General features: G+C 39.6%; 1 protein-coding gene across 1 annotated transcript in view; it reads right to left on the bottom strand.

Annotated features, from left to right (window-relative positions):
• Positions 1 to 4,277: 4,277 nt before the first annotated feature.
• The window catches only part of GNA13 (G protein subunit alpha 13), a 28,230-nt gene continuing 8,400 nt past the window's right edge, over positions 4,278 to 24,107 (bottom strand). The window contains exons 3-4 of the mRNA XM_053375370.1: positions 10,549 to 10,599; positions 4,278 to 8,578 (exon numbers count right to left, since the gene is read on the bottom strand). Coding sequence (XP_053231345.1) covers positions 8,003 to 8,578; positions 10,549 to 10,599 — 627 coding nt within the window. The 3' untranslated portion in view covers positions 4,278 to 8,002. The remainder of the gene's footprint in view (positions 8,579 to 10,548; positions 10,600 to 24,107) is intronic.

Raw genomic sequence — 24,107 nt, 5'->3', positions numbered from 1 at the left:
GACGTGATGCCTTTAGTGTAAAACTAAGGTTTCGGACTGGTTTTCATTTTGAACAGGAGCCTTTTCTAACTTGATGTGAGTTTTAGATTAGTATATCAAGTATAGATTTTCCCTCTGCACATGCAGAAATTTAGTTTTTAGATTTCTCTATTGTGTTACTTTTATTGCAGAACCAAACAATGACAAGTATCCTGATTTCATTAGTGCAGAATACGAACAATAGGGCAATGCTGGGGAAGGGTGTGCACTAAATGAAAAATAGCTATTTCCTGTTGTTCCAGCTGCAAGATTGTACAGAAGTTAATAAGAGTGTGTGAATGAATTGATGCTCTGGGATGGGTCTTACCTTATTCAGGAAGAAAGAAACTACACTTTATCATTGGTAAACCTTTCAATGTCATTTCCACTTTATTATATATATTCTTGTTGCATCCCAGCTTTGTTCTCCACTGTATAGATACACATTGCAGCATGTGCAGTTCCCACATATATGAACCAATCCATCAAATTTGGGCTTTAGCTTTTCTTCTATTAAAAAAATAGAATTTTAGCAACATATCCTAAATATTTATGATGGTACACTGAAAAACTACAGATGGGATATTGAGAAACAATTGTCAAATAGGTAGATTCTGAGATAGCAAAGCCAAGTTTAGCTTCTACAAAAGAAATTAGTTTGGTGTTAGCATAATGTTCTGAATTAAGCAATTTTTTAAAAAAGGTTTGTGTAATGAATGAAAGAGAAACAACTGCAAAGACACACTTCTGTCCAGTCCAATTGTGCAAAGGGGAGGAGGTACAAGCTTTTGTAAAAATGAACGCCACTTCCTTATCTGATTTCCTGTAGCAGAATATACAAAATCCTCTTGCTTAGACACACCCCAACAGCAATACTGTGTCTCAGTTTCACCATGAGTGTGCAGCTTACACTATAGTCTAAATAGCATATTGTATTTCTTGGTGTGCCAATGTCAGTTTATTGGGCTAAGTAATTGGATTACACTGGATCTATAGGATATTTTGTGTCAACCCCATTTTCAAACATTGCAAGACAAAAGAGTACGCAAGAGTACTCCATTTTTCTTTTTTACAGAATTCTCTAAAACTATAGCAAACTCAAATTTAATGTAAATTAAGTAGCCATATTTTTTTAGAATATTTTTAAATTTTAAGTTCTGCTATTAGGAAATCAGGACAACAATGTTTATTTCTAACAGCAGTACCACATGCAAAATTTTTTTTTAATGCAATACTGTGATGATAGAATTGAATCAAATATTTGATGTGCTCAGAAACATGTTCTGTGTGTATTATAGAGAAGCATTTCTTTTTTAAAAAAAAATCTTTCCTGTGACACATACTCAGAGAGGGGAAGATTTTATCACAGTAACATTTCACTTTAAAGTAAATAAATAAAATGAAGAAATGTGCTTTTGCCTTTTGCAAATTTTAGATACATTTACTTTCTGGAATTCCTGGAGATAAAAGAATGAACTGTACCAACAAAGTCTTGAATGCATACATCAGAGGAAATAGTGAAGTAGAATGTGTTCAGGGAACAAGGAAACAGAAAATAGGGGTAATAATGTTCTTTTTTTAGTAGAGGGGAGAATCAAAATTAAATATCAAACCTTATTTTTAAAGTTTAAAAAGTGCTTGATACTGGCATATAGATAGAAAAGCAAGCAACACCATCTGAAAATCACCACCTAAGACCCTTACCAGTTTTATAAAGTTTATATTTACTGGTGTTCCTTCTGCCTCTTAACTAGGTTGGAGCTGTGTTTGGACGAATAGCTAAAAGGCTTCCAAATCTGTCCCTCTGCTCCAGTAGATAGAACAAAGGCAACAGGTTTTTACAAATCAATTTAGCTCAGTATTTTCTAATGATATGCAGCACCTCTCCAGGATTTCAGACAGGTCTTTCCCAGCACCACCTGGAGATGTCAGGAATAGGTGCTCTGCAACTGAACCACAGCCCTCCCGTGATGTCAGACACCCCTCAAGGTGTTTCATGGCCCTGAAAGGCAATATAAACATCCAGTTAAGTTTTGCATCACCAGAACAGGGATCAATGTGGTTTTAAATGATTTTGCCATCTTTATAAATCTGCCCAACCCTTCAGAGCAGCATGACACATGATATAGGAATATCACCTCAATACCTATTCCACTGACAAGGCGCTAGTGCATCAAAGAGCCTTAATATCAGTGGAGGCACACTCATTGGATGCAGCCAAAATGTCTCAATTGCTTTAGCCTAGGGTAGCTGGAAAACTAAAGTGCTCTTCTGCAATTCCTAATGAGGTTATGTCTGGGTAAAAAGGACTCCTGTGGTTGGAGGCTGTATTCTTCTAAATACCAGTTGCTGGAAACTACAGGCAGGGAGAGAGCTCTTGCACTCAGTTCCTGCTTGCAGGTTTCCCATAGACATCTGGTTGGCCATTGTGAGAAAAAGAGGCTGGACTAGATGGGCCACTGGCCTGATCCAGCGGGCTTTTCTTGCAACTGCACCCAAGGAAAAAGGGACACTTCTTTCCTTCCTTTTGCCTCTGCCACCCAGGAGATTTGAATTCTGAATGATTTGGCTGGTTGTGTTAATTCCACACAATTGCATGTCCAAAACACTACATGGATCATTTATTTTCTAGATTTGCGAATGCTTAAATGCCATCTACCCCTTCATGGATCACTGCCTTGCTGTGGCGAAGGGGCTTGAAGCTATGAACTATGCCGTGCAGGGCACCCAAGATGGACAGGTCATAGTGGAGAGTTTTGACCAAACGTGATCCATCTGGAGCAGGAACCAGCAAGCCACTCCAGTATCCCTGCCAAGAAAACTCCATAGGCAAAAACAGGCCTGAAGCTGAGACTCCAATACTGTGGCCACCTCATGAGAAGACTCCCTGGAAAAGACCCTGATGGTGGGAAAGATGGAGGGCACAAGGAGAAGGGGATGACAGAGGACGAGATGGTTGGATAGTGTTCTCGAAGCTACCAGCATGAGTTTGACCAAACTGCGGGAGGCAGTGGAAGACAGAAGTGCCTGGCGTGCTCTGGTCCATGGGGTCACGAAGAGTCGGACACGACTAAACGACTAAACAACAACAAACAACAACAAATGCCATCTTGGACTGTGTATAGAAGAGGTATTAATTAAAACAAGCACACACACACACAAACACACAAGTTGAAACTTCATTTCAGCTCTGATAATCCTGACCGGAATTAGGAATGCACTACCACAATGAGGCCACTCAGTGAGTGCTTAGCAAAACGTCACAAAAGGATTGCTCTTCCACTTTTTTTCTGCTCATTGTGCAACCTTAAAACTACTTTCAGAGGAAGGAAGGCTTGAGAAATTTCACTCAACACGTAGAGGGCTTCTTGGGGAAAAGAACGAACTTCAAATCAAGTCACATGGATGTATCCCGTAAATAGAGACCATAAAGCTCTTTCCTAACACTGACCTATTGGTTTCTAAGTAGCTCTATTACTCTGCTAAGTCAACATGCTAATACTATTGTGCAGACTGCCATCTGAAAGTTTTCCTTTTATAGGCAAGGATCAAGCTCTGCTTCTAAATACTTGTTTGTTTTGGGCAACGTGACACCAGCACATGTCTGAGAATAACTACTACATGCTGCAATCCTATGTAGAATAAAACTTAAATAGGAATTACTTACAAGTTATCAAGGTTAGGACTGTACTGCTAGTGACATGTGAAATGTGAAATAATTGAGTTAGTAGTCATGCCTACAAAATGCCTTGGACTGCAGAATATAAAACCTAGGACTAATACAACCAGAATTCTTTTCAACGTTCCAGCCTTGGCAAGCCCTCACTTCACTCTCTATGCTTCTACTCTTCCCACTATTCTCTTCCTCTTCCAAAGAAATTCCAAATTACACCAAAATTCTGTATTTCAACATAGAGGAGCTTCCAACCCTTGATATTTTTGTTTCTCTTCTTTGAATTCTTTTCCAGAATTTTATAGGATGAGATTCAATGTTTAGTAAACTTTTCGCTTAACTTTTGGACACTTGGGTGTGTCAAAACTCTAAAATGGCACTTATTTTTCCAATGTCAAGAATGCACAGAGTTGCTTACTTTGCAGCTAGAGAAGACAACGCAAACCCACAAAATACAATTAAGTTCCACATACGTTAGAATTTTAAATGTTTCAAAGACAGGCAATTGTCAAAATCTGGCTGCATTGCCAGCAAGATATAAAACCTCAATCTAATATACACAAAGATACAAACTCCATATGCACAGTGAGGATGTATATTGTTTATTTACCGTCAGTAATTTACATAAGGCAAATATTAATAGTTGGAACACCTGCAATGTATGTACAGAGAGCAACGTAAATCTCAAAGAGGCTTTTGTCTATTAGTAACCGAACCATTTTAAAATTATGCCTTTAAGACCTTTAGAAATAATTTATTGCTGATGCTGAACTAAGGCAAGAGGGATTTTTTTTTACAAAGTAGCAGATTCTCTTAGTCCCTGGAAAGTTACAAAAGTTACAAATATAAAAAAAATGTAAAGCCACAAAACACCCCACATTTATACAAAGCTAATACAAATCCTGGTTTCATTAGATAAATATTATGTGAGGTTGTTACCAAATATATTTTTAGAGAAAAGGTTTCTAGAATGTAAGCTCTCAATGTTCTTGAAGAATGAGAAAGCAGTTTTAAGTAAGTGGCAATTTGCTTTCAAGTACAAGATAAAAGAAAACTGCAAATGGCAGTATTACAATGCTGTGTCATCTTTACAAGTCTGGTCTTAGGGATGTCTTTGTTGTGGTACCAGAAAAAGGCCTATTAAAAAAACTGGTCTTTGTGCAGTTGACACTAGCACAAAGAAAATCTAATCAGGGGCTCAAGCAAGAATTTGCTCCCAATGAATTGGATGTGGACTTAGTCATGCTTAGAACAGATCCACTGAAATCATTATGGGAAGAGTCCCATAATTTTCCAAATATGACCAAGTCTGGATTCAACCTAGGCTTCTTCTTAAGATGTTTCCAAATAATCTTACAAGAAAATCACATTTGGTTTAAGTGAAAAGCATCTTGAGAGTGTGCAACCATCACCTTGTCTTCAAAGTCTGTTTTCAAAGTCTCCCTCTAGTTTTTGGGTTCTTCAAACTGCTCTCCCACACTGCAGTGAACTTTTCAAGAAGCCTGAGAGTGGGGCAGCAGTAGTCCCATCTTGCACTTCATTGAGAAAAGAGGGTTCTTTAAGCTTTGAAAAGTGGCTGTTTATACAATGCTACTCCAAAATAAGGCATGAGGCTAAAGTTAAGACTGGTTTTTTGTTGTTTAAAAAGATCAGTTGCCTTAATTTTTCTACTGAATTTTTAAAAGAATTTTGACATTAAATGTTTTATTTCAGATTTTTGCTGCAGTCTAAAATATTATATGCAAGATCACTCCATGTTTATTCCACGGAGGTTAGAATGAAAATTCTACTCTCTAATTTTACTTAAATACAAATCCCGGAATTTGCAAAAGAAATTTGGAAGCATTTTGTTAAGCGACACTTGAGAAAAAGTGTTCTTACAAACCAGCCCTGTATTTGAAGGTGACATCTGAAAATGTAAGGTTCTACCAAACTAGACGTGACACACAGTTGTGTGTATCTTTCCCATGACTTTTTTTGAAGTTGCCATGAATGGTTAAGTGGATGAGTAGCCAGGGGCTGCTTCACTCTTTTTCCTCTAGCTGATTTTCCTATCAAAATGACACCCCCACCACCAAGCTGTGGAGGAAAAGCAGCTGTGTATGTGTGAGACTGAGTGGGAAAGCTGCCAGCGGGGAAAGGACCACCCTCTCCTCCCTAGTTCCCTTAATTAAATTTGCAGCCCCACCCCCAAATGTCTCCTTTTGGTTAAAAAATCCAAATACTCCAAATCTCTCCACTTCTAGCAATTCTTCTGGAGTACAATGGAAAATTTGTGCACCACGCACTTTAAAAACTACACCCATTAGCAATATTATAAAACTGAACCAATGAAACCATTTTGTTTCTTCCTATTTGCTTGTAGTTCCACATAAATCATGATTTGTTAACACATTTAAAAACAAATACTGCCCTTAACTATATATTACTTAGAAGACTATCAAAAAGCGCTTTGCATACCGATTTTGATTGACTCCTGAAAGAATACAGGAGTGGGAGAAATATTATCCTCAGAACACCTACACCTATACTGTTACACTTCAGAATATCTGAGTGGGTGGTTTCATTTTTATTTTTAGTATTTTCTAGCAAATATGCAACATCTCTGTGCTGTAGCTAAGTTTAACCTGGCAATGGAGTCCCCACCCCACCCCACAGAAGGCCACAATCTGAAACATTGGCATTTGTGTTAAGGCCACCGCAAGGAAAAGCAATTAAGAGGCACTTTAGGTTAAAGGATTCTGCATCAATTAACAGTGTTTTCTGATGCTGTAATAGGCTCACTATTCCACACTGAGCCTGTTCTATTAAAGCACTTAATTGGCACGAGCTCTCAAGTTACCTGGATCTAGACAGCAAAACTAAATTGGTTTCAAACCTATGGATTTTGCTGACTGACTTCCTTCCACAAAGATTACGGAATTACAATAGCAATGCATCAAATTTGGCCTGTGTAACAAAAAAAGGGGGGACTGTGCTGCTAATCTCTGATCATGTTAACCATTAAAACATTTATGAGAGTAAAGCGTTAGAACAGGCATAAGTATCCATTGCTTTTGTAGATGTTCCCTTTAAAGCATAGCATAAAGTTATGTTTACAGTTAACTTGGAAATCCAGAGTAACTAGTAGCATATGGGCTTTTAAACCAACACCTGAGAAATCAAAAATGTCACTAGCCTCCTCAGAATTGAGATGAAAAAAGGCAGTTAGTTCCACAAAACTCTTGTGTTTTCAGTGAATGAGGTGCTTACAAGGCTGAGTTATTGAGGTGTGCAGCAACTGAGGTGGAAAGTGGAGGCCTTTTAAAATTTCACTGTCTTGCAATATGGCATTTCAAGGTTATCATTCAGTTCCCTTATAATTTTTGATAATCACTTTCTGCCTTTTTGGCCAGCAATATAATATTCAGTCCTGTATGTTAATACAGTTATGTGCATTCTCAGTATTGTCAACACTATAGATGCACCTGACATCTATAAACACTGCTGCTGCTTAACAGAAACAAATCTCTTGCTTGGTTTCCTCCATCATCCAAACCATAATGTATGAGCTAACTGAACAACAACAACAATCCTCAAGGAACATTCTTAAAACAGTTAATTCACAGCAACTGGCAGACATCTAAAGCTGCAAACAGCTGTGCGATTTAAGCTAGTTAGTTCCAAACTTAAAGCATAGATTTTTTTGTCAAACCACATGATCTAACAATGACCAATTAAGATCAGAAGTCCCTTTGCATGATTCTTTTTGATTAAAAAATTCCCGGGTAGCGGACCTCCTTTCTGGTACCATTTGGCGAACATCCTATATTGGCATGGAAGCAAAAATGCATTTGTAAACTTCAAAGACAGCTTAATTATTTGACAGGGTGGAGCTATTTGCCACAAAGAACTGACGGTGGTGGTTGGCCAAGCTTGGAGAGCAGTCCAGAGTTATACAAATCTCTTCTATAGCCCTTTCACATGCCAAAACTGCTTTTTAAACTTAATCAAGTTTCCGAAGTAAATTCTTTAAACTGCATGTCTACAAGTTACTTGTTATTGGAGTACAGGCTTCGTCAGGCTGAAAAGAGGGAAGAGGTTAAAACTTGTGAGTTAGCTTTAAAAAAGTTGAGGTCTGTTAAGAAATGAAAACTCTTTCAAGACACGAGATATAGCGGAAAAGATTTAAGCCTGAATTTTGAGAGAAGTTGGCAATTAACTGGAACAGCAGCAGCTTTACCCCACACATCGTGAGGTCGGACAAGACCTTTTTCCAACTCCTGCTGTAAACTATTAACACAAATCAAAGTTTTTTGTTGTTGCTGCGCATCACTGTAGCATGAGCTGCTTGAGGTTGTCATGAAGGATGGTATCCTTTACATCACGGAATACCAGGCGGATATTTTCTGTATTAATAGCAGTGGTGAAGTGGTTGTACAAGGGCTTCTGCTGCTGCTGGTCCCGGCGTTTCGTGCGAAAACAATCCACCAGGAATTTTTGGACGTCTGTTAAGTTGTGGGGATCCCCTTCAAACTCTGGGAAATAGTCTTTGATGCTCACTTTTTGCACTTTTTCCTCAAGTAAGTCTGTCTTGTTTAGGAAGAGGATTATGGAGACATTGCTGAAAACCCGGTTGTTGACTATAGTTTCAAAAATGTTCAGAGATTCTGTAAGGCGATTTGTTAGTCGATCCTCCATAAGTACCTGGTCGAATTCACTCGATGAAACCAGGAACAATATAGAAGTGACGCTGTCAAAGCATTCAAACCAACGTTTTCGCTCTGACCTTTGGCCACCTACATCAACCATCTTGAAGGGAACATTTTTAATCTCAAAATCATACTCATGAATCCCTTTTGTAGGTCTTCGTGCCAGTAGAATATCTTGCTGGGAGGGAAGATAGTCCTAAGAAACAAACAAACAAACAAACAAACAAACAAAAAGCCAAAGTTAATTAAGGTGCTGTGAATGGTACTGAACATTAAAATGAACTGCCCTGGAATGTTTGAAACAGAAAAGATTTTATCATCCTATGTTATCTAAATGTGTTGTTTTTTTTAAATAACTCAGTAGTTGCGTGTACGATACAGTGCCAAAAGTATAATGAGAATGATACCATTCTAAGTTTATCTCATTTAATGGATTAAAAAGTTTTCAGTGACAAATATATGGTTTCAGAAAGAGAAATTATTGGGAGCAGGGAGAGAAGAGAAGGTAACCATTTTCTATGATTGTGTTTTATTTAGGAAAGCACTTACCTAATTTCTAACATTCTGCAAAGTTAGCTATGTTATTAAGTAACTAATAGTGTGTCTGAACATTAAATAAAGCCCCTCATAAACTTAAATTCATAGAATTTAAAGTTGGAAGGGACCCTCAGGTTCATCTACGCCAACCCCCTACAATGCACTTGAGAGAAAAAATATAATTCTTCCCTGTGGAGATTGATCAAATTATACCTTGTCATCTTGAAGATTTCTAACAGGAGCATTTTTTGCAAAGCAGAATTAAAATGCTAACATATCCTAGCTGATTTGTTCTAATCAAGAAAAGAAATACAGAAGAGCTTTATGGACAGAAAAGGACACAGCTTGCTACTTTTCAATCTTTTTGGCTATGCAGATTTGCAATGCTATTTCTTCTCCGCATAATATAGTTCAAGTTTAGGATCTTTATCTTTCAGAAGCAGACACCTAAGCCCAGAATAATGCTGCTTAACAAGCAGAAGAATGTGGAAGACAAACACGGGAGCTGAAGAAAGGCGTGTGCTGCTTGATGTGAAGGCAAGATAGATTGAGAAATGCTGGGAGCTTTCCCTCCTTCCCAAGACGCTTCTCACGACTTCGCTGCTGCTGGGGCCTAAAGCCCAATTCAACAGGCTCACTCCCGCTACACAAGATTAACCAACTCAACTAAAACAGAACTGTCCAGCTGAAAAGTGATTATGGCTCAATTTGCACATCATGGTAAGCAGTAAGTCAGGGGTCAGCAATCTTTTTCAGCCGTGTACCGGTCCACTGTCGCTCAGACCATGTGGTGGGCCGGACTATATTTTGGAAAAAAATTTAAAATGAACAAATTCCTATGCCCCACAAATAACCCAGAGATGCATTTTAAATAAAAGGACACATTCTACTCATGTAAAAACAAGCTGATTCCCGGACTATCCGCAGGCCGGGTTCAGAAGGCGACTGGGCCGCATCCGGCCCCCGGGCCTTAGGTTGCCTACCCCTGCAGTAAGCCATGGCTTGCCGTGAATAAGCAATGTGCTCAAGCACACTGCTCGATTGCTCCTGCTTCATCGTTCCATCCAGCCTAGAGATGTGAGAAACAACCATGAAACCTAGGCTTAGTGTTAACATGCAAACCTGCATTGGCAGTTTGTTTCTCTCCAAACAAATCATAAACAGAAGTCAGGCTTTGTTCCTTACTTACCCATTAATGTTTAGAGATAAAACAAACCATGAGCACTGGTTTGCTCATAACACTAAGCCAAGGCCTGTGTTAGCTTCCACCTTTTTGTATGCCTTTGGAGCTTATAAACAATTCTATAATCCTGATGGAAACTGTGGCCCTGAAGACGCTGTTATTCACTTTACTGTGTTTTACGAGCTGCCCAAGAACTGGGCAACATGCAATTTGAGCAGAGGAAAAACACTATTAGCATCAACCATAGCACTCTGAGTTAATGGAGGAAGCTTAGTAGAGGACGCCAATGACTACTGAACACAAACACCACATAAGCAGTTTGTTGGCATGTTTTCTCACTTTTAATTTGCAATATAAATTAACTTTCAACTGTTACAAGCTGTTAAATAAATAAAAACATTCAAAACATACCAGACTGCTTTAAAAATCAATGAAGTTACACTTACTTGTTCTCCAAGTTTATCCAAGTTATCCAGAAAATATTTCACAGATTCCCCCTAAAATGAAGGAATTGTACAGTTAATTGCTTTTCATAGGTAATATATGAATACAACTATCTAATGCAAATTAGATAAAGCAGGTATATTGCACCCCATTCCTAAACACACTTGCTTGAAAACAAATGCCACCAAGATCTGTGGGACTTGCATCAAATCAATGGCCACAATCTATCATAGGGCAAGCACATTGATTCCAGGGAATTTAAGCATTCTGAACACTCCTGGATTGGGACCAATGTACATGGGATCAGGGTGTGCAAGGAAACTGTTTAGAAATTCTGCTTACAAGGAGGTAAAGATGGGGAAATGACTCCAAGTGTGACAATGATTTCTGAACTTCTGCATAATTTGCCTGCACAAATTTGCTGCTCATCTGTTTAAAGGGGGAAGATTGATACATTGACATTCATATGAGTTACATGCACATAAGATTCTATTTCAATAAATACAACTGGCTGTAGCAAGCAGCAACCCAAATTTCAAGGAAGTGCAAAGTCACTAATAACAGAGAACGTTGGAATGTAGCTGCCGCCATGTTCACCATAAACTAGTACATCTTTTTAAGAAAGTGTTTTGAAAAACGCACATTTCAAACTACCTTTCCATGCATACAGAAAGTTAATATAGCTGGCACAAGCCAGAGATGGCTCATCATCGGGGGGGGGGGGGGGCTATCATTTGACTCGGTATCCTTCAAACAAAATATTCTTTAAGTAGTGAAATGCTTTGTTATGTATGGCAGGTTCGAGAAAGATTACAACCGCCCTATAGTACTGGGGCTAGCACAGTGTGATTCCTAGAAAACACAATTGCTATTGGAATAAGTCAGCATGCCCTGCAACAAAATGCTGCAGTGTACCCCACTTCTCTTAAAATATGTGCTCTTATCCACCATTTGATGCAGCCATTCTCTCCAAGCAGAGCATTGCACTCTGTATCCTCCACACTCCAGTATTTGCAGTTCTCATTGGATGTTTGGCTTTTTTGTTCCCTTATTTTTTCTTTTTTCAAAGTTTACTTTTTCCCTGCAAATCTCAGAAAACGCTCAAGCATGCTCTTTTTAAATCTAAAAACATTTATTCCATATTTCCCCCAAAAAAGAACGCAGAGCAGTTTAAAGCAATAAAACAAATATGCCCAGATAATTTATTAAAACACCATCACAATAAAGCAGAACACAAGAATAGTACTCCAGAAAGCACCAGTCCATAAGATTGAACTCAAGATAAAAGATAAAAAGAAAAGCATCAACATACCACTCTTGTTTCTCACAGCCCCCTTTATGGTTACTATCCTGCTAGTACTCACAAAATGCACACAGCATATCTTCAGGCTTTAGATTTTAATTTGGTCAAATCAGGTTTTCATAATAAGAAACAAATCTGCATTTAGTGCAACTGCAGGGCCTGGGGCTGATGCATGTAATAACCACTGTGAACAGTGACAAATTCTGGAAGGATAACCGTGTCATTCTCCTGACGTAAAAAAAGAATCTTGAGGAAATGTAAGCATGAAGATTTACTGTGGTGTAAACATGCACTCTATTAGATGTATAAATGTTTGTCCTCAATTGGAAGATTTTCAAAGATCCTCTTTCCCTTTTAGCCACTCCCTTTTCTCTGTTCCCTTTCTCCCACACAGTCGTCCCTCTCACTTTCTCTCCTTTTCCATCTTATGTGTACAGTTATCACCGCCATCAATCACTGCCAATGTGAATGGACTCTTGCATATATCTCACATTTCATGACGATTTGGCCTCACTAATGAATTTTATCTTTCCTGTAACCAGTCTCCTGACTCAGGACCACATTTCTTGCACCTAATGAAGTGGGATTTAGCTTGAGAAATCTTGTGTCACAACAATCGTGCTAATGTAAATGTCCCACCAGACTTGTGTTGCACGAAGCACTCCTGTTTGCCAATGTGAAAAGTATGCAATGGTTACTCATAGAATCTCATAGAAAATGAAGTTCCAGCCAAGGACATGTTTTCACTTTGCATAAACTACATACAGGGTAGATATGGGACAAACCTGAGGCTCACATGCATCTTTGACCCAGAGAATATGTGGAATAAATCTTGGCCTCCAAACTGTTGGGGAAAGTCATGCAGAGGTATGAAGTTGAAGTGTCATCACTGCACTGATGACACTCAGCTTTACTTCTACGTTGTTCTGCACAGCACTGTATAATTGCAATTGCGTCATATAACACTTAGCAGTGGGGAGGGAGAAGAAATCATAAATACAACTAGTATGGTGCAGCAAGGCAGCACTCAGCACATCTCCTGGAATCTTCTCAGTGTCCATTCACGAACTGCATGAACTTCCGTCGTTCTTCACCATCTTTCAATCTGAGAGTTATTTTAATCAGGGGTACATGCTGTAATCTCACATCCTGTTTTATTAGGCTTTAAATCTATATTAATGTGTACTGGCCACCTTATCAGGATACCTGATGTATCCAGTGGAAGCAAACTGTTGCCACAATAAAACATTTAGGATTATAGATGTTACAGTACTCATTCAGAATCATTTATTGAGAAATACAGTGTGCTTGCTTGCTTGCATTTCACTTTCTCAAATCTGTGCTTATTCTAAGGAGTTATCCACTGTGCAGGTAACATATGATGAATTCATTCCCAGATCCCCAGTAGTGATGTATGGAAGTGAGAGCTGGACCATAAAGAAGGCTGATTGCCTAAGAATTGATGCTTTTGAATTATGGTGCTGGAGGAGACTCTTGAGAGTCCCATGGACTACAAGAAGATCAAACCTATTCATTCTGAAGGTAATCAGCCCTGAGTGCTCACTGGAAGGACAGATCCTGAAGCTGAGGCTCCAATACTCTGGCCACCTCATGAGAAGAGAAGACTCTCTGGAAAAGACCCTGATGTTGGGAAAGATTGAGGGCACAAGGAGAAGGGGATGACAGAGGACGAGATGGTTGGACTGTGTTCTCAAAGCTACAAACATGAGTTTGACCAAACTGCGGGAGGCAGTGGAAGACAGGAGTGCCTGCCGTGCTCTGGTCCATGGGGTCACGAAGAGTCAGACACGACTAAACAACAACTGATCCACTGTCCAGAAATTTCCATGACATATATTGTGGCATTCAGGATCAGAGTAAGTTTACAGTTCACCATTCATGTCTATGTCTATCTATTCCTTCATTTTACAGAGGTTAACCCTCTTCTGTTGTTATTCTGAACACACTTACCTGGTAGCAAATCCCAATGAACTCAGTGGAACTTACTTTTTAGTAGATATGTGCAAGGCTATGCTTTTAATCATTCCTAGACTATGCTTTTAATGATTCCTAAATTATAGATTGCGCTATAATTTCATCTGCACCTTTAAAGAGGAAGAGATCAATCACTCGGTAATTTGCTTGAGGTCAAAAAGAACTCTGTGGTGAAAGAGGAAACTGCACTGAGGTTTCTTATAACCAAGGATAGCATTAAATGATGAATTTTTCAACCACATAGCAAACCATGTTCTACCAGCAAAAAATACAGAACAATTTAGACAAACTTGCAAGCCTATAGTATTGTCTGACAAGCTTTTGCTAACTTAGGGAAAACTTTTACAGTACTCACCAAATAAGTAATGTTATTGTTTGTAGGCTGAGACTAGCTAGTTCTGAAGGTTGTATTTTATGTACTTTGGGATGCCAAATGTGAATTTTGCTTTCCCCTAAGCAAATGAATAAATAGTATTTTACCTGAAATTTAAGATGACAGCCATTTGTTCTAGATGTCTATAAAATCCAGACCACTTGCCCAAACTATGAAATAGAGCACCTAAGTGGTGAATGCCGTACTCATATGAAATCTCAAACATTTCTGTTAAGAAGTCGCCAAGATACAGCAAATATCTTTCCTTGTTTCGTTTCTGTCATCCCCATTTACAACTCCCGCTCCACAGTGTATCTTTGTTTCCCCCTTTTCTTTCACCTAGAGATGCATCAGAATTTCAGGAGAATGCCAAAGGACTTGCTCTTCCAGGTTTTTGTGCAAATCCACTGTGTATTTTATTGAATATCAGACTTAACTATTGTAATGCACTCTACGTAGGGCTGCTCGTGAAGAGTATTTGGATGCTGCAGCTTGTGCAGAATGCACAATGAAGCTGCTAACGGCCAGCTCTGACCAGACACGTCCAGAAATCTGCATTGGTTGTGAATTTGCTTTTGAGCCCAATTTAAGGTGTTAATACCGGCATATGATGCCCAAAATATATGAAGGAAAGGTTACACTCAAATTGGGCATAGAGCACTAGACTATCCCATTTAAAACCATCACAGAACATGTCAAGATGAAAAGTAAAAAAATATGAGAAAATCACAAGCAATTACAAACACAGATGCATGCCATTCGTTTCCTTATACAGTTAGAAGCTATCAGTAACCAAGTGTTAACTCTCTAAATCTAACAGACTTGTGACCACTGATATTTGAGCTTGGATGTTTCCACAGGGTTACAAATAGAGATCCTCCAACCCTACCCTGTAACTGAACATTGTATGGATTTCTGTACACTAAGATGGCAAAGAAGCTTAACAACATCACTGGTGTACAAAGTTAAAAAAGGCCTTCTGTCATTTTGCTGGCCTTCAGCCAGTGTCTCTGAATGCTCATGGAACATCTGCTCTCTTGTTGAATTCATCAGCATTATCCAGGGCCAAACTCAGCTACAAAGCCTGGTCTTTTTTTCCAACTGAAAGATCTGAGTAATCTACAGATGCTCACTGTTAAATACACTGATTCATAAACAGCAAGTATTCCGTTTTCAGAGGGGCTGTATTTAGATAGCATGTGGTTCTCCCCATAGTCTTGTGATCAACTGAAGAAAGTTTAAGCAAACATTTTAGTACAGTTAGACAAGTGCTGGTTTATGATGAACTGTGAGAAAGGAAATACTTAACCTAGAACTATATTGTATTCATTTACAGAAGCCTACCCTATTTCCATCTGAGTCAGACATCTGGCAAATTAGTCATAGAATCCAGTTTCAGTTTGCAAACAGGCAACAGCAGTAACTATCTATGCACTATAAACCAATGTGCCCTTCTGCAGGCGAGGCAGTCAGAATTATTCACAAATGGGAGAGCTGAATATCCAAAAAGGCTTCTAAGAAAAGATCCCTTGCAACTTAACTGCACAATTAAGTTGCCCAATGCAACATGTGTTACTTGTCACATCCGACCTTGGTCTCCTAGTACCACCAGTTCTCCAAGTCAAGCTGTTCCATCCTCTTCAAATGCAAAGAGTACTTAAGATGCCTACCTGAGAGACCTGAGCAATTGGCTCTGGACCCCATTGTTCAGCAAGTCAGAGGTCACCCCCTCAAAAGACAGGGGAAAGAGCCTGTAAAAAAGCTGAGCTGCCCTGCAGTTATGCTCTTCCCACCACCAGAGATACAGACCAGACTATCCTTGCCCACTACTTGTCAGTAAACCAGAACAACTATAGTACGCTAGGATTGGTGCAGTTTTAGAGCCACATTATTCTGAATTCTGTTCTACTTTGTCCTTCACCCTGAATGAGAAGGAAGAGGAAGAAGAGCTGGAGTGGGAGGACCTGGCCCCCCAAGAAGAAACCGGGGGAAACTCAGATGTGGACACCAGCTTCCTGCCTGACGGTGACAGGAGGAAGAAAACCGACGGTGAGGTTCTTCACCTACGAGAAGAACTTCGCCAAGAGTGGGAAGCCAAACAGGAGAAAATCAAGAGTGAAAAAACCCCTATACCAGAATGACATTCGAACAAGGTTATATGACTCTTTGCTAGTTACTCTGTGCTGTCCAATGAGGGATTAAAGCTTGCAAGTAAAAATGGAAAAGGGTATGACTACAAATTTCATTATGTGATCTGGCACTGGGGTTGGGCATTTGACTAGTCAACAAAGATTTAGCTGATTGATCGGTAAAACATTTGTCAGTGTTTTTTTGAAGCACTGTTAAAACAAAGTAATACTTTAATCCAGTTTTCTCCAACTTAGTGCCATCCAAATATCTGGAGGACACTAAGTTGGGGAAGACTGGATTAAAGTATTGCTTTGTTTTAACAGTGCTTCAAAAAAACACTGACAAATGTTTTACCAATCAATCAGCTAAACTGGCCAGAAGAATACCATGGTCAATGGTACTGAAAGCCACTGAAGAACCAACAGGGTCACATCCCCTCTGCCCCACCCAATCTACTGGGCTGGAGATGAAGGTAGTGAACATTGTAATGTAAGCCGCCCACATGAGACAGAGACTGTTCTTACCCAAACTAAGGTATGAAGACTGATTGAAACAGATCCAAATAATCAGCATCAGCATGTCAAGTTGGGAAGCTCTCATATGTTCTAATACCGTGACTAATAATGAAATATTAGCGGTCGGAGGCTAGTTTAAGGTTTGTGGATTCAATAAGGATTTACTATATTTAATGAATTTAACCACCACCTCCAGAACAATAGGAACCACACCCTTTTTTCTGTGAAATGTTCACTACCTTCATCTCCAGCCCAGTTCTATTGCTGATTTCAATAGCCACAATTGTCAAGGACCCAGAGTATAAATGTTGGGATTCAATTATCTAAGAAGCTTATCCACATCCTCCAACTGCACAAGCCATGAAATTCCAAAGTCCTCCTGACAAAGTAGCCTAAGCATGGACATTAAAGTCCTCAACCCCATTGCCTTGGAGTCTTCAATAACACCCTCAAGACCACCTGTATCAGTTCAAATAGGGTGATGTGGGCAGAAAAACAATAGGTACAGAACTGGCCAACTGCTGAATAGGGCATCTGATGAGGCAGATGCTGTCCAGAGTCCGAAGCCATACATCCTGCCCCTCAAATTATGCTTGGTGCTACATCCAATAGCTTGGGCATCTGCGAGAGGTTCATACCTCCCTCAATATCCAGCAATGTCTCAGTAACACAGCCAGACAGCTCACTGATCACAAATCAACACTTATAGTGTTTTCCTCCACGGCTTACCAAAACATTCACAATTACAGTGGTACCTCGGGTTAAGTACTTAATTCGTTCCGGAGGTCCGTACTTAACCTGAAACTGTTCTTAACCTGAAGCACCACTTTAGCTAATGGGGCCTCCTGCTGCCGCTGCGCCGCCGGAGCACAATTTCTGTTCTCACCCTGAAGCAAAGTTCTTAACCTGACGCACTATTTCTGGGTTAGCAGCATCTGTAACCTGAAGCGTAAGTAACCTGAAGCGTATGTAACCCGAGGTACCACTGTAAAATGCACAATACTAAAAGCCTTTGTAGTATGTGCTAATGACTAAGTAAAATTCAGCACCCACCTGATGCCCACTAATTTCTAGCTCTCATTCTTTCCCCCCCATTACTAGGGTCAGAATGTTGTAGACAAAGGTGAAACCATGACTGCCAAACCACCACTTTCAGGGTCTACAACCCTATAGCCCTTGGTTTCATGGGCCGCATATGCCCCCCCTCCCTCACCTGTCTATTTCCATACTGCTGATAATTCATAGTCCCTAGTTTAGTTTTGCCTCTGACAGCTTTCTTCTTGGTTCCTCAGTTCTGTGCCTTCACCACTGTTTCTTCATGCCCTCCTTGTCAGTCCACAGCCTGCTTTGTCCCCCTTCCTTCAGCCACCTTGTCTTTTGACTCATCTTCCTTCCTGCTCCACCCCACAACCTTTACTGATCTTCAGGGTTTTCTTCGGATTCTCCTTTTGCTGCAGTTTCTTATTTCCTTCATCCTTTTCCTGAAGCCTCGTTCTCCAGTTAGCCTTCCAGTCCATTTCCAGTGCTGATTTCAACATCTATATAAAATTCTGGAGAAAACTAAAAGGAAAAGTAGGCAAATAAATAAAGCATTTGAGTAGTATAAGCTACTCATATGAAAGGCCTGCTGCATTTAGCAAACTGTTTTTCATGTCTTTCCACTGACATTTGTCTCTGTATCGCCTGCATTTCCTGCCTGGGCTGGAAAACACAGTGTAGCAACTTCTTCATGTCCTAATTTAAATCTACTTCTATGAGATCAGAGGAGAGAGTACTGCAAAAGTTTAATCCAGAAATATTCCAACAGGCGAAATGCAGCCTCTTAATAAGGGTGAAAGCTAACTCCTAGTGATGAACAGCGGATCAAGTATTGAACTTGGACGGGGGAAATCAGTGTTCATGTCCCCATTCAGCCACATAGGTTCACAGGGGAACACAGAGAATGGAAGCTGAACCCTTCTTGCATGTCCATTGCTAATCTCTTTGCAAGTCATCCTTCATGAGTTCTTTTCTTATCTCCAGATTCAACGTCCTTACAGGAGAAAAGGAATTCTGGAAATCGAACACCCCAAGCTTTGTACCTCACTAGGTCAGAAGCAGGTTTAAACAAACGCGTCTGGCGTCATCACATAAAACTTGAGCATTGAAGACATACAAAAACAAAAAGTTCATTGAAATATAGCTACACAGCCATGAGCATTTCTGAGGCTGGCTCTCTTGTTGTTTCTACGCTGGTTCCCAACCGATTAGATCAACCCTATACATAGCTATTCAAAGACAGGCTGGTAAGCTCTCATGCCAGTTGTTTACATGCACAACCCTTTCCCCCTCTCCAGCTTCATCTTTTCTAGTGCTAAAAGCAATTCAGGCCTTACTTTTATGGTATTTTCCTTAGTGCCACTGAGATAGTGACATAGCTACACACAACCTAACCTAGTATAATTCTTTAAGCAAGGTGGTAACACTTTAACATTAGATGCACAGCACCAGTAATTCAGCCTTCATTGCAGCCTTCATTCCATGTTTTTTGTCCTCCATATCTTTTACCATAACAGGACTATAAATTCTTTAATGCTTTGATAGCAAGACTGACACAACATACTGTAACTCTAGGCTAGAAGTTTATCACTACAGCATGGGCCATTTCCCAATCAAGTGTTCACCTAGGGATAGGCAAGGGACAAATCACAGGGCTGCAATTGCTTACGTGGATAATGAACATTTCTCTCCACTGCTTTTCATGCTAAAAAGAGAAACAAACTGTAGAGATTCTAACCAAACACACCTTTTCCTGTCATTGACAATCTGATCAAAGGCTTGCAAGCATTGTCACAGACGTAAACAGGATTCTGAAGAAAGACACTGTTCTAATTCTTCCTGGAATGGTCTTGCACTAGTTTTAATGACAATTCTCTTTCAAAGTTGTTAGCAGACCAAGAGGCCAATTCTACATCCAATTTCAGTTAAATGACCGAAGTGAGCATCCAAAGCTCTGAATACTGTATTAACATGTTAAGAGAATATTCAAATTATTTAGAGAGATGCTAAATCTACAAAGAAGCCACAACATTATTCAAACGCAAACTGTGCCTCACTGGATTTAAACAAATATATTCCAGTGTAAAACTAAGCAGAAGCAAATTAATTCAATTTAGATTTATCCAAATTGTTTTAACTCCAAATTTAAAATTAAAATGCAACTGGCTTATATAGTTGCATTTACAGTTAGACACTATTTGCAAGGTTTTTCTATTCCACTAAATATTCCTTTAGCTAATAATCTTGTACATAAATAGTTAATTTTGTTTAAGAAATAAGATGCCACCACTCTAAGACAGCTCTCCCTTCCTCTTACATGCTAGCCCTTCAAAAACTTCTAAAGTGAAGATCAGCATCAGATTAAAAACAGTCACCTGATTATGCCATTGCCATCACAAAAAGCTATTAATTCATACCTGTATCACTTGCCCCATGAATCTATACAATTGAATCTCAATTACACTAGTACCTACCACCAGACAATATATTCATTCCAGTCACACAATACTATTTTAGTCGCAAGCTCTGATCATCTGACTCTGAGGCAAATATTTTCCCTACTCCTTATTGGGGGGAAATAAGAGAGTGATCTCACCAGGTAAGTTCTCCTAGAGAGGAGCTACATCTACAGCGGTACCTCCGGTTACAAACTTAATTCGTTCTGGAGGTCCGTTCTTAAACCAAAACTGTTCTTAACATAAGGCGTGCTTTCGCTAATGGCGCCTCCCACCGCTGCAGCGCAACTTCCACTTGCATCCCAGGGCAAAGTTTGCAACTGAGAGCATCTACTTCTGGGTTAGTGGAGCTGGTAACCCGAAGTATTCGTAAGGAGGACGGTACGTAACACGAGGTTCCACGGTAATGTCAATTCATTCTAAAGCACAGGTGTCATGTGGGAACTGCTCTGCATGACATGAAGTAATTTCAAGTGAGACTCAAATGATTCAGAAACACTGTATTTTTCCACATTGTAGCAGAAATCACCAAGATCTTGCAATGTACTTTATTTAGTACTCAAACATGTTAAGCAGTGAATAAAAGGCTAGCACACAGAGCCTACTAAGCACAACAATTGGAAAACAGTAAAATTGAAAATTGTCCGCTACAAACAATAGTCACTACCTAAACAGTACTACACATGTTTGTTTCAGGCCAAAATGTCCTCATGGCTGATCTTTTATTTAATGCATAGATCATTTAATTTATGGTTTACATCTATTCAGTGGATTTCTATTATCTACTTTGAGAGTCATCTAAAACCTTTGGTCAACTCTAAGTATATATTTGTATAACCTATTTAATGTTATGACATGTTTACACAATAGTCCCTTATAACTTGAAGAAACATGATCTATGATTCATATCTCAAAACAGATCACACTGCCTCATGAATTAGACAACTACACAAAAAATATTAGCATTGTATAGCAAACCTGGAAGTTAATTAAATAGAGCATTACTTTGATCTATGCATACTATGGGATTATATTTGAAAGGGGTAGCAATGTTGCATCAAAAAAAAAAGTTTTGTAGCATTTTAAATACTAGCTGGTTTATTGAGGCACACACTTTCGTGGGCTAGAGCCCAATTCAATCAGTTTTATCGAATGAAAAAGTCTCTAGGCTAGGAGTATATTCCACACAGTATGTGGGATCTCAAATATAACAGTAGTGTTCCCTTTAGAACCAAGATTTACTGTTGCAAAATGAATAGCTTATGCTAGCAGGGGTGGACAACTGGATCCCATCCATCAGCCAGCTCCTGACAGTTCCCCAATCCCAGCGATGGGTGGGCATTTAAGTTCAGTGTGCAATGCAAGCCTTGCTTGTAGTATGGATCTTCTCAGCTCAGGAGCCTTCCAAATACAGCCCAACTCAAGGCGCCAAATTTAAAATGAATCTGAAGCACACTTTTATCTCCCCCACATCTGACATCATATGATATTGAGAGTAGAGATCATAGGCACGGCTGTGAGAAAACGGCCTTGCAAGTCAAATTAGGATCCCAGCCTGCCCAGCATTGTGGGCAGAGGTTCCCCAAGCATGCATTACAGGTACCTAGCAGAGACATTCAGTTTGCAGTCTTCATCTTGGAAGACAGTTTAGAAGCTGACCATATGGCACCAAGCTTAATTCTCTTACTTTTTTGCTCTTTATTCTTCCTCATCCTCCCCCACACCCTTCTGCTTTAACATCTTGCCTGGTGAAGAGTTCTGGAGAAGTTGACAGCTTGCCAATATTTTGTAACATTTTGGTTGGCCCTAATAAAGGTACTGCCTACCTTTTTGGATTTTGGAGGGGGTGTTTCTCAGCTGGCTTTACTCTTAACATGCCTTTTATTACACTTTCTTACACTTCTGCAATATTTACTGGGAGCCATTCGTGACTTTGATGGAATAAGGATTGAACTGGACTCCCATGTTCAGACCAGAACTGCAGTTAGTTAACTTTTATGTTCCAAAAACACAAACACAAGAGTTGTATTAAAACTTGGTGTTAGAAGTACAGCTGACTTCACATATTTTCACATGTCCAGATCTTCTGCATTAGCAAGAAGCCACAACTAAGCAAAGCAGACAGTGGAAAGTATTGCAATAACAAAGTTCTCACTGTACAACTCCATGGGCAAAGCAACAGAAAAGTTGTCAAATTTGAATTTAAAAGGTGAAGAGCAGCTAGCAATTTTGCAAGCTTAAATGCCAGTTAAGAGTTACTTTGTATAATCATCTACTTTTGTGGAGGTATATTCTACAGTATACGAGGCACCTCACCGTGATACTCAGGCAATAAAAGCAAAGCAGTTTTATATGCAACTAGACTATGTGAACTTTGTAAAGAACAGGCTATTGCCAAATTCTAAAGTGTTAATGTTCACATTTCTATTTGGGGAAGTGGGAGGGAGAGGGATAGGGGGAAGGGGAGAGAGAGAGAAGGAAATGACAGCTGTGTGCTGTTCAAACATTCATCAAGCCAGGAGACCTTGGAGTATGCATCGAAAGTGAAACTGACTAATGTTTCCTTCCCTTCTCTCCCATATACCTCAAAGCCAAGATGCAATTATTACTTAAAACAGTACATAAATCAAATTAGTTAAAAACACAAACAAAAAAGTTGTCACTTGCAACAAAGCATCACACAAATTAAATGAGGTTTCTGAGATTTGAAGTAGTTTGCTTTAATGATTTAAAGCATTCTAAGGAACACCTTCCTTTCTCCTAAATTATGTCACGAGAACTGGATAAATACAAAAGTTTGTAACCAGAGGCTGGATTCAGTAAACTAGTTCCACTAGTGGTAGGAAGTGCAATGGCTCACGCTGGCATGTCAGGCCTCCCCCATATTGGCTTGGGTGGGGTGGGAGAAACCCCAGAAGGGTGTGCAGGGGGAGAGGGCAAGCAGAAATGCTTGAGCTAAAATAACATCTGTATTAGCACAACGCTGAATTCCTCTCTTTGTTTCCACATTTGCCAAAGGACTGACAACCTGAATGAAAACGTTCTAAAGAAACTCTGCATATACGTGCCCATTTATTTTTCTTAAAATATAAATGCTAAGAGTTTTATGTCTTATTTCTCTTGTTGTTGTCATTGGCTTGGACCCAATATTGCCAACCAAAAAGGCACTTAAATTAGCAGAAAGTCATCCCCGTCCCTCTTTATTGAATCTGCAGCTCCCCACAACACATTCCATCCCATTCCATTCTGGAGGGTCCTTTGACCCTTAGGAGCAGCTTTTCAAGGGCTGTAATGTGGAAGACGGGGCAGGAAAGCCCCATTGTGTAAGGAGGATTCTACACGTGCTTCTGGGAATCCAAGCTGTTACTGCATATATGCTATTCTGGAAGCAGAGGTAAATTTTTGTCACAGTTCTTCATTTCATAATATGGAGATTGAGAAGTATGGGCAACAAGAGCATGGTTTCACATATAATGACAAACCATAGGGTGTCTCTTGGGCTCACACACTTCCACCTTCCCCCATTTCTCTTGCACAGTAAGATGATCTTACTTACGGTTTCTACAAACCATAGTTTCCCGTTATGTCTGAACCAGCAAATTATAGTTTGATTTAGACATAGTTTCAAAGTAAATGAACAAGCCTGGAATGACCCTTAGGCTTGCATATTCACTCTCTCTCATGTGCTACAATGCCTCATTTACTTGATCTGTAGCAAAACAAAATTGGCCCAACATCCAAACCAACAAGA

Source organism: Podarcis raffonei, chromosome 2 (assembly GCF_027172205.1).
Source record: "Podarcis raffonei isolate rPodRaf1 chromosome 2, rPodRaf1.pri, whole genome shotgun sequence".
Classification (NCBI taxonomy): Eukaryota; Metazoa; Chordata; class Lepidosauria; order Squamata; family Lacertidae; genus Podarcis; species Podarcis raffonei.
Note: the sequence above shows the minus strand (reverse complement) of the source record. Positions and strands in the feature narration are given on the sequence as shown.